Source organism: Papaver somniferum, chromosome 6 (assembly GCF_003573695.1).
Source record: "Papaver somniferum cultivar HN1 chromosome 6, ASM357369v1, whole genome shotgun sequence".
Taxonomy (NCBI): Eukaryota; Viridiplantae; Streptophyta; class Magnoliopsida; order Ranunculales; family Papaveraceae; genus Papaver; species Papaver somniferum.
In genome coordinates this window covers 97,211,181-97,221,359 of record NC_039363.1, presented here as the reverse complement: position 1 = coordinate 97,221,359, position 10,179 = coordinate 97,211,181, and the positions used below count along the sequence as shown (strand labels likewise).

The window sequence follows — 10,179 nt, the reverse complement described above, 5'->3', positions numbered from 1 at the left end:
TTAGCCAGGTCAGGCAAAGTTTCCACCGAGCAGTCGAGGTAGGTTAAGTTTCGACCGCTAGTGGTCTATACTCGACCGTTACTATTGTTCAATCCAACGGTCACCATTTTTTATCCTATAAATACAACATCAAATTTCATTTCAACTCACATCATTTCTTCAATCTCCTTTCTTTTAATTCTCAAATCCAAAATGTCAGTTCGAGGTCGCATATTTAGCATTGCTGAAGATGAATGCATTTGCAGGAAGTATGTTTTTGTTGTACAAGATATGGTCATTGATGGACAACAACAACAACATGGAGATCTTTTATGGAGTCTCATATTTCAGAGATTTCAAGAAGAAACAATGAACCTCAATAATCGAGATCAGAATGGGTTGTGTCATCGCTTCGGAATAATCGGCAAGGAAGTGAAGCTTTTTGATGGTGCACTGGATGAAGGCCATCAAAACCGACAAAATGGCCAAACTACAGCTGATGTGGAGCTAAATTGTAGGAACCAATGGCGCAACAAAGTGGGAAAAGAATTTCAATTTAATGGTTGTTATCTTATCTTGAGGGTGTTGCCCCAGTATGATCAGTTTAGAATGTTAACCCAATTATGATGCGTCTTTCATTTGTATCAAATTTTAATTTTAAGATATTATTAATATAAAACTAGTGCATCTTTCATTAAGTTTAGAATTTTAATTTATATTAATGGCTCTTTCATTCATCAAGATAATATAAACTAGACATAACTTACAATAAAGACTTCAAAAGTAAAATTTGGGACAATGTTCTTCATCTTGTTAATCTTCTTCATTTCACCAAACTTCCAATCAATGCGCTCATGAACGGAGTCTCCTTTGTTTATCTTCTTCTTTGCCTTCAAATTTTCCTCCCCCTGAACTTTTCTTTGTCTTTTCTTACTTGGAGGTTTGATTTGGTTAATATCCAAAACTTGTAGGCTTCTTTTGTTGTTACCTATTTCTTTATAACATTCACATATCTTATTAAGGACGGATTCAAGCACCATTCCAGAAAAATCAAGTTGGGTATCCAAATTGGGTTCAAACTTTGCCATTTTGAAAGATAAGACAGATAAAGATAGAAATTTTGTGTGTAAAAAATTTGGTGTGATTCGTGGCCATTTTTATAGCGGTGGAGAAAGAGTCGTTGGAGGTTTCAATCCCACCGAACGGTTGAGACTAGAACGCTACCGGTCTAGACTACACCGTTTCGACCGCTAACGGTGTAGTCTCCACCGATCGGTGGAAACTCAATCGCTTACCATTTTTCCCATAATGACGCGGTCTGGTTGCCAGGCCAGCTGGCATGGCAAATGAGGGGTTTAGCCGCCCCATAGGAACCGGCCTAACGTGGACCACCAAGCTCCCAAACCCTTGTCTCCCTCTTTCTCTGTCGAACTATTATTACTTGTTAGTTCTTCCCGCGATCACTTCACAAACACTTTCTCTAGATTTCTTACTTTCTTTCTCTGGATCGAAAAATGTCATGGTTAGCAAGATCTCTGGCAAATTCTCTCAAACTCGACGATGACGATGATATCAACCAAGATGGAACTAACAACAACAATCAGATCGAATCACCAGCAGAAACAACTACTGGAGGAGGTGTGAAAGAAGATCTATCAGAAATTACCAGAACTTTTACTCGTCAACTATGGGGCGTTGCTTCTTTCCTTGCTCCTCCTTCAACTATTCCAAGAGATACTTCGGTTTCGGATTCCAGTAATCCTGAATCTCCTAATTCAGAAACCTCTGCTGATTCGGGGAAAATTGCTGGAATCAGAAGTGATTTTGCTGAGATCGGTGGGAGATTTAAGACTGGGATATCTAAACTGTCGAATCATAAAGCTGTTAGTGAGATCTCTAAGATTGCTTCGAATTTCCTTCCGTTTGGTACTTCCGATGAAGATTCGGTTGGAGGTGGAGGTGGAGATGCTGTTGGTGTTACTGATGATGTATTAGCTTTTGCAAGGAATATTTCTTTGCATCCGGAGACTTGGTTGGATTTCCCTCTAGAGGATGATGATGATTCGGATGGTATATTCTTTTGGTTTTGATTTGTTTTTTTTTTTTAGTTGATTTTGAATGGATTTGGGTTAAATTATCAGATTATGAATTTGATTTTATATTGTGTCTATTGTAGATTTTGATATGTCAGATGCACAGCAAGAGCATGCTTTGGCTGTCATGAACCTTGCTCCAGAACTAGCAGCTCTCAGAATGGAGCTTTGCCCTGAGCACATAAGTGATGGATACTTTTGGAAGATTTATTTTGTTCTTTTGTATTCTAGACTCAGCAAGCATGATGCTGAGATTTTGTCAACGCCGCAGGTAACTTCTAGGTCTCATTCGTGTACAAATTTTGGCAAAAGCTTAGAATGTTTTAGCATCCATAGTAGGGAATGCTATTTGTTCAACTGTATCCAGTATAACAATACTATATAAGAAATTGGATGCGAAGAAGCATAACTTCTTGCAAGTGATGATCCACCAACCAAACAATAGTGAGTTCATGGATTGTTTTCTCGTACCACTACCAACCTCTAATACTTCACCATACACATCTTCGTTTACATGTACACGACCACTAATATGAACCAATTTGCGGGCGCCTTATTGGATTCAGGGATGGTCTCTGGCAGAAAAAGGCAACCAGCTAGCGCTTTAGCACCTAGGAATTATTCAATTAATCTATTTTCCTGTCTATTTATATTTTTAGTTTGAAACCGTTCCTGGTATTTCAACATATTCCATAGTTCTGTCTATATGTTGTCAATTTTCATATTGACGCCTTTTTCATGCACAGATAGAAGAAGCTAGAGCTATGTTGATGTACCAACCAAAGGAAAAGCTGCAATCAGAGGATACCAAAGCAGAAGAGCAACAATCTGCCTCATATAATGTGCCGACTGACGCAGCATCACTTGAAACATTTGCTCTTGAACCTAAAAGTTCTATGGAAATGACAGATGCTGAATCCGACAAACAGCCTATTGTAATTAGGGATGTGCAAATCATCAACGAAACTTTGGTTGAAGAACCAGTGGTGAAGAACAAGGATGAAGTGATTGGTGCCTCCAAAGAGGAACTAGTACCAGCCAAGGATGAAGCAGTTAGTACCTCTGAGAAAGAAGTAGTATCAAGCAAGGATGAAAAAATTAGCGACTCCGAGGAAGTAGTAGCGTTGAGGAAGGATGAAGATGTCAGTAACTCCAAGGAAGTGGGAGTATCGAGTAATGATGAAGTGGTCAGTGACTCCAAGAAAGAAGTAGTACCAAAGCAGGATAAAGTGATTAGTTCATCCAAAGAAGTAGCACTGCAGCAAACTGACGAAGAAGATGGGGATGACTGGTTAGAAGAGGAAGAAGAGGACAGTGCAGAAACTAAAACCTTCAGCCACACTCCACTAGGTGATGACGAGGATGTATCATTCAGTGATCTTGAAGAGGATGATGAGGAAACTGTAAAGAGTACAAAAAAAGTTGGTGAACTTTCCAAGAATTCCAAGAACAAGGATTCTGACGATTGGCTCAACGTGGATGAGAAAGATGCCATATGACTGTCAAAACCATTGTTACATATGATGCAGGCTCCTATCATTCCTATGTCATGAACTGTTCTTTTCTTGGTGGTCACTGATGTTTGTACATAAAGTGTGATTGCTCGAACCACACTTCTTTGGGTGCCCAAGTGAATTTTAATTCTGTACAGGAGATTGATTCGCAACCTCTGGTCTCTGGTTATGTATTTGTTTATGAGAATGTTGCCTAGGCAAGAGTTCCCCCAGGTCATGGATGGCATATGGAGAACGGGTGAAGTTCAAGCGGTCTTGATACTGCTCATAGTAGTGGTGTGCGGGATACTATCAAATGGTAAGTGTTTCAATTATCATATGGTAAAATTCCAACCCCCATTGTACTTGAGAAAAATGAAAATCATTGTCATTTACTATCATTAGTCGGATATACTTCTAGGTACACACTCCATGCTATGATCTGATAATAGAATTTCGGGGGAGATCTTCATGTGATTCTGGTAGTGCTTCATTTCTATGCTATGAAAATAAGTTGATAACAATTCATGTGAATTCTTTTAATGACACAGACTAGCTGCATACCCATTCCTTTTCTATTATCTATGTGACCAGGTCACATCAATCCTATTCCTTTTCTATTATCTATGTGACCGTATCAACGTCTTGTTTAGTTAGTGTTGATGGTTTACTTTACATCAATCCTATTGCTAAATCGAGTCTGGAAGTATTGCCTCTGTCAAAAACATAGTGTTAATGGTGTACTTTAACTCGGTCATATTGCTAAAATGAGTTCTTGTACTTTCTGCTTTGTTTATTGTCTCTATCAAAAACAGCCCCAGATGGAGACTTTCTGACACTACGAGAGATTTGTTTCAGTTTAGTATTATTTATGCACCCACAGACTTGTGTTTGACAATGGGAAGTGCTATTTTGAGTATCTGCTTTATGTGAGACTTCTAATTATATGCGTCTATTGATACGGAGTATTATTGTGTAACAAGTACTGAACCTTTCTTACAACAGAAAACCCAAAGTCCGAACGACTTGCAGAAACTAACATTATAACATTTACATCATATATATATGTATACTATTATATATGTTGTTTAGGACAGATCATTGTTGCACCCGACGCAGATTGATGTTGCCAGAGGCCTTCAAGCTGAACCAAAGTTGCCGGAGAGTCGCTCAAACTGAGCCCACAACAGACTCCCCAGGGACAATTTTGCAGGCCTTTCCTCTACACCCCCACTGCAAGTACTACTGCTTCTACTGTTCTGGGAGTTGGACCCATAGCTGGTCCTTCCTGCGGAAACTGATTTATTGACCTCTAAAACTGTAGCTCCAATCTCACTTCTGACCAACTCCACAGTCTTAGGATCTGCATGTTTTCCTGTAGATGCATCTGTAACGTAGAATGACCCAATTGCCTTCTCGCCACGGGTACTAATTTCTGCCCTTGACACAGACAAACCATTCTCTCGGAACACCCTAGTGATGTCTGATAGCAATCCCACTCTGTTCTTAGTGCACACATCTAACTTCAATCCCTGTATTTTGAGAAAAACAAATAAGAAGCAGAAGAGAGAAAACAAGGATTAGAAAGAGGACTTGTAGCAGGGATCAGGTGATAATCTTAGGCATAGGTTTGATTGATAAATGTGCTGATCTTGTAAGTAGATGAATATACTGTTGGGCATACATACATGGGAAACCCTGCGTTCTGCAGCTGCTACCAAGTACTGCCTGACCCTTTGTCTCTCCCTCTCTGAACCCAGAGTGCAGCCATCTCTCTGCCTGATATAGTACTCCTGCTTCCCCACATGCAACACGCAAATCTTTGTTAACCTCAATAAAAGCCTTCCTATATGTTCATGATCATTTCATCAAAGAAAGCCAGTAATAGTACCTGGACAGCAAGGGAACCTCTAGAGCTTATGGCAGCATGAAACACCACGTACTCCAAATCTGTCAAAGTGCATACAGTATCGAATAACAGCTTGGGCCGGTCTTTACATCTCACATTCACCACCGAGTACCCTTTCTCCTTGCAGTTCTCTATAGACACTTCTGTTACTATACTACTACTGCTACTACGCCTCACATTCCCACTACTACTACTACTACCACCGGCATTCCCATCTTTGCTGCAGTTGATCTCATAATCCATATCTGCTTGCATCAATTGATGTAATCGCCTTTCAGTGTGTACCCTGGCTGAAGGCGGACCTTCTACCAGCTTCACCATCCTCCTCTCACCTTTGCCATGGTGGGCCCCTACAACAATCTCAAGTTGTTCCTCCACGTGGAGCAATCTTTCGGCATTTGTTATGGGTCCGCCTCCTTTTGTTTCATCTTCCATATACAGTATAGTTGCTGCGCGTGTGTTGTGGGTCCAGGCGACGGCAGCAGCCACATTGCAGCCAAGCTCAGCTAATACAGCAGATATTTCGGATAGCAAGCCAGGTCTATCTATTGCCGTCATTTCAAACGCAGTGTAATCTGTTGATAGGTGTAGTGATCCCATTACACTTCCAATGCATGTTCTGTTTATGACTTCCTTCACTTTTGTTTTACCTCCTCTCCTTCCGCCACATAACGACTACATTTGTGGAAATTTTTACAATCTTGAATAAGCACACCCAAGATAGAGATCAAGAGATTTCATTATTTTTTTTTTCTTCCAGTACTACTAATAGATGTAGAAGATTCATACCTGCTGGATGTAATGGATGAGGGTATCGTCAGTTAGTTTGTGCCCTAGTTGGTCCGTCACATGGAACACTGGCGTCACAAAAACTTTTGAGATTATTAGAATAACAAACAACAAACAGTCCCCACCCACTAGGCCACCACATTAAGGTTACGCTTGCAAGATTCCAAAAGTAGCACAAGTATGGGCTCTCAAAAAGATAAATGTTTTTATTTATTTTTTTCTTTTTAGCTTAATGGGATTCAATTAATGTTGGCAAAAGTTTTCCGCTTAATTAATCAAGAAAGTCGAATCTATAGTGATATTATTGGTTAGTGAGTATGCAGATAAGGAGGAAAAGGAGAGCAGAAAGTAGTAGGGAAGGAGGGAAACTTGCCGTCCATAAACCAACCACCATCCGAGGAGATGTAAGATTTGGAGATAAGGAGATCAAGATCCGTGAGCACTTGGACCATCTCTAGCAGTATCCCGTGCTTGTTTGCGCTGTCTACCTGTTTATTGATTGATCAGTTGAGAGCCCACCATATTAGCACTTTTTTATTTATCACCAATCAAACTAACCAAAATTGCATTCAAAATAAAACAAAAAATTATATGTTAAATCAAACAGAATTATTGCAAGTTAAAAAAATTGTATCGTCGATTTCTCATATAATGAAAGGGATGTTTCACTGTTTGATTTTGGAGGCATTTAGTATGAAACTGAAATTATTGGAGACACATAAAACTCAGGTTTGACCAATATGTGTATCAGTGTATATTTAGTCGGACAGGGTTGACATAAATAAAGACAGTTCCTCTGAACTCTAATCAATTCTCCTCCAATCTCTCTCTCTTTTAAATACTATGTTCGCAGAACAATAAAACACAACACAACAGAAAACAGTGTCATGTTACTACTACCTCTGGCTCAGAAGTCAGAACCCTAAAACAGAAAACCACGTCCACTGCATATTTTTATCTAGTCTGTTAAATTAACCATAAACGATACGTGTCCTTTGTTGATGATATCATTAGTCAGAAACTCAAGCTACAAAAATCCATAACATATCTAACGAGATTATCTTGTTTAATACAGGGAAAATCTCTGCAAATCTTCTATTGAGTCATGATCCGCCTTTCAAGAGAACCATATGGCTCATGTCATCACTCTACCTAGCCTATAGCTTCCATGACTATTTTGGTTTATTGCTAGTAAGTACCAACAAAATAATCACCATTTTAGCTAATAAACCAATACTAGATTCTTTTGTAAATATCACTTGGTATCTTCGTTTATAGAACAGAATCTGAATATGATATACTAAAAATATTTTATATTTCAAAGTAATACGTACGTACCTTCACAAGTGTACAATCTTTACATGTTTCGTTATCAACACAAACCCTAAACACAAAAGAAGAAGATGATTATATTAAGCTCCCAAATGACACTTATTGAATTTCAATATCTTGATGAAGAAGTATGTACCTTGGAGGATGTATTCTCTCAATCAAAGATTCATAATCTGGATCAAAATATGGCTTATACCCAGTAGTACTCTCCATGATTTCTAGCTATAACAAGCTTCGTTTTTTTTTTTCTCTTCTTCTGTGTCTTCTTCCTCTCCACAAACTACACCCACAAAAAAAAGTATTGATTAGAATGAATCAAACCCTTTCTATATATACATATAGAGAGATTGACATTTATAATAGTTGAAAATTAAAATGATTGAAATTACTTAGTTGGAGAAGAAAATTAAACACGTCTTGTGAAGAAGAAGGGATAGAGATAAGCCGGTACTTCTTCCTCTTCGTCTTTCTTGTTTTTCAAGAGGTACAGCAATTAATACATCAAAGTTTAGATGTTTATCATTAATACCTGTCAAGCGTGTGTTGGTTGTGTCTAACGCCGCCTTATGGATTTTCCGGTCCCACTATCTCTTCTATATCTCCATTTCCTAGTTTTGACCGTAAATGATGATGATGAGTCTGTTGAAGAGGATTGTTTTCCAACCCTACGATAGAAACATCAATCCAACGGTTGATAGTCATTTTTAATAAACATCATAAAATAATAAAATTATATGCGGCAAATGGGAAAGAAACAAGAAGACGGTGAATCTGGCGTGGAGACACACAAGGAAGGAACAGGCACACATCATCGCCCAAGTGAGAAAACATCAATATATCATATGATTACTCTAACTCTCAATGGATCTCTTTAAGAGTTTTTTTTTTTTAATTTAATTAACACTTTTTCAAAATCTGATAGTGAAATTCAATCGAATTATTATTAATGGTTTAATCAAACAATAATAAATATGAAAAGTTCAATTAGGTTAGTTTAAAATTCAATAATACTTGGTGTTGCTGAGATACAGGACCGGCAACGAAAAACAGAGAATAGACAGATACTCCTAGACCTTCTCTATCACGAATTTCAAAAAAAAAAAAAAATGGAATCAAAAATGAGATCCACAAACTGAGATATCAGATGATTCAGATGTTTTTTTTCTATGTTTACCTTTCTCTGCGTCTCTCTTCTCAGTCACTTTTGACTGATGTTTTTTGAACAAAATGATTCCTTCGATGAGAAAATGAATTTGCAGTGGAGGAGAGAATCAAAAATTCAATTTATAAATCAATAAAACAGTAAAAAAACAATGAATTTGTTATTAAGAACTAATATGGAAAGAATATAGGATTAGATCTTATTAAGGAAAAAAATTTAATGAAATTTGTTTTTACTCAATTAAATCCCCGACCATCTTGAATGCAAATTCATCGAATTCTCCCAGGAATTATGAATATTCCGTTCCTCGGAACAGGGAATTCGCCAGCAAATCATAATGTATAGTTGTAAATTACACAATTCGACTGTAAAAATCCAATTCTGGAGCATTTTTTTAAAGATGGAAAAATAAAATTTTATTACGAAGCTAAAGAAAGATGTGGAAACGTATATACCTTTATTAATCAGGAGTTTCGCTGGACAATTCATACAACTCTATGGAAGAAGAAGCTAATTAATTAGTAAAAAAACGCTGCAAGTTCTAGGGTTACTCTTTTGCAGCGTTTCGCGAACCCTAAAACGAAAGAGAGGCTCAGAGAATTTGAAAGAAAAGAAAGAGTTTTGAGAAGAAGAGAGGAGGGAGGGGAGCGAAAATAATGGCGGGTCAAGATAACAGAAACACGGACCCGTTTCTTGTTCAGAATCAGAAAAGAAAGGACAGTGTAGAATACTCGTCCAAGCTATACTGGTGGTGTATTTTCCATTTTTATTTTATAATTAAATGCCACATCAGCTTAGTAGAATCCACGTGGAAGTGTTTCCTTGTTTGGATCTTGTCCAAGTGCGGCTATTCGTCACCGCAGCTGTCACCACGTGTTCATAGACGAAGAACCAAGCATCTCATTTTCCTGGTATTCGAGGGGTATGATTGTCTTTTGGTTGGTGATGTCTGGTGGTGTTTTTTCTCGTTTCAGGCGAAACAATTGGCGGATGTTAGCTGAGGACTGGTCCAGCGGGCTGAGCAACTGTCAGATGATTAGGTGGTCTCCATCCCTAGTCTCCTGGCTTGTCTTCAAAATGGCCTAAATACTCTGTAGTTTGTAATGAGTACTACTAATACACGAGGATGGTCTCACGAGTACTGGAAGTACTATGCATGAAGATATAAGTAACTTTGTATACCAAACTCGCCAAGAAAAAAATCACTTGTGTCATTATGTTAAAAAGGAAGAGCAAGTGCGGAGGAAGATGCTTGTGTACTCATTGCTGTGCTCAATCCGTGAAAAATATGTAAAACAGCGAAACACCGTGGTGGAGTTGGCTACTGGGCAATTCAGTTTATTTACAGTATTTCTTATCTTTTTTTTGTGATATAGAGAAAAAAAATAATTGCACATCCAAATCAATAATTTGCCTGCTAAT

The 10,179-nt window shown here is 38.1% G+C and overlaps 2 protein-coding genes across 3 annotated transcripts; one reads left to right on the top strand and one right to left on the bottom strand.

Annotated features, from left to right (window-relative positions):
- Positions 1-1,417: 1,417 nt before the first annotated feature.
- On the top strand, positions 1,418-4,345 carry LOC113288507. The gene is made up of 3 exons (XM_026537558.1): positions 1,418-2,049; positions 2,156-2,343; positions 2,819-4,345. Exons 1-3 carry the CDS (start codon positions 1,494-1,496, stop codon positions 3,569-3,571), a joined length of 1,497 nt encoding a protein of 498 aa, XP_026393343.1. The 5' UTR covers positions 1,418-1,493; the 3' UTR covers positions 3,572-4,345.
- Positions 4,346-4,495: 150 nt separating this feature from the next.
- On the bottom strand, positions 4,496-9,394 carry LOC113288506 (ACT domain-containing protein ACR1). 2 transcript variants are annotated; one of them, XM_026537557.1, is made up of 10 exons: positions 9,213-9,394; positions 8,770-8,829; positions 8,125-8,260; positions 7,732-7,875; positions 7,602-7,647; positions 6,637-6,751; positions 6,264-6,331; positions 5,457-6,149; positions 5,254-5,358; positions 4,496-5,097 (listed from the first exon to the last, which is right to left on the bottom strand). In XM_026537557.1, the coding sequence occupies exons 4-10, from the start codon at positions 7,806-7,808 to the stop codon at positions 4,705-4,707; spliced, it is 1,497 nt and encodes a 498-aa protein (XP_026393342.1). In that variant the 5' UTR covers positions 7,809-7,875; positions 8,125-8,260; positions 8,770-8,829; positions 9,213-9,394; the 3' UTR covers positions 4,496-4,704. The 2 variants fall into 2 exon arrangements, with proteins under 2 accessions (XP_026393342.1, XP_026393340.1); XM_026537555.1 differs by lacking the exon at positions 8,770-8,829.
- Between the last annotated feature and the right edge of the window lie 785 nt (positions 9,395-10,179).

What these genes read in the sequence shown, in the direction of transcription:
- LOC113288507 (XM_026537558.1), top strand. Translation starts at nt 1,494, where the DNA reads ATGTCATGGTTAGCAAGATCTCTGGCAAATTCTCTCAAACTCGACGAT. An exon ending in GGATGATGATGATTCGGATG is followed by an intron (nt 2,050 to 2,155) that starts GTATATTCTTTT and finishes TGTCTATTGTAG; the next exon opens with ATTTTGATATGTCAGATGCA. An exon ending in AGATTTTGTCAACGCCGCAG is followed by an intron (nt 2,344 to 2,818) that starts GTAACTTCTAGG and finishes TTTCATGCACAG; the next exon opens with ATAGAAGAAGCTAGAGCTAT.
- LOC113288506 (XM_026537557.1), bottom strand. Translation starts at nt 7,808, where the DNA reads ATGGAGAGTACTACTGGGTATAAGCCATATTTTGATCCAGATTATGAA. An exon ending in GAGAGAATACATCCTCCAAG is followed by an intron (nt 7,648 to 7,731) that starts GTACATACTTCT and finishes TTTTGTGTTTAG; the next exon opens with GGTTTGTGTTGATAACGAAA. An exon ending in TCATCCATTACATCCAGCAG is followed by an intron (nt 6,150 to 6,263) that starts GTATGAATCTTC and finishes CCACAAATGTAG; the next exon opens with TCGTTATGTGGCGGAAGGAG.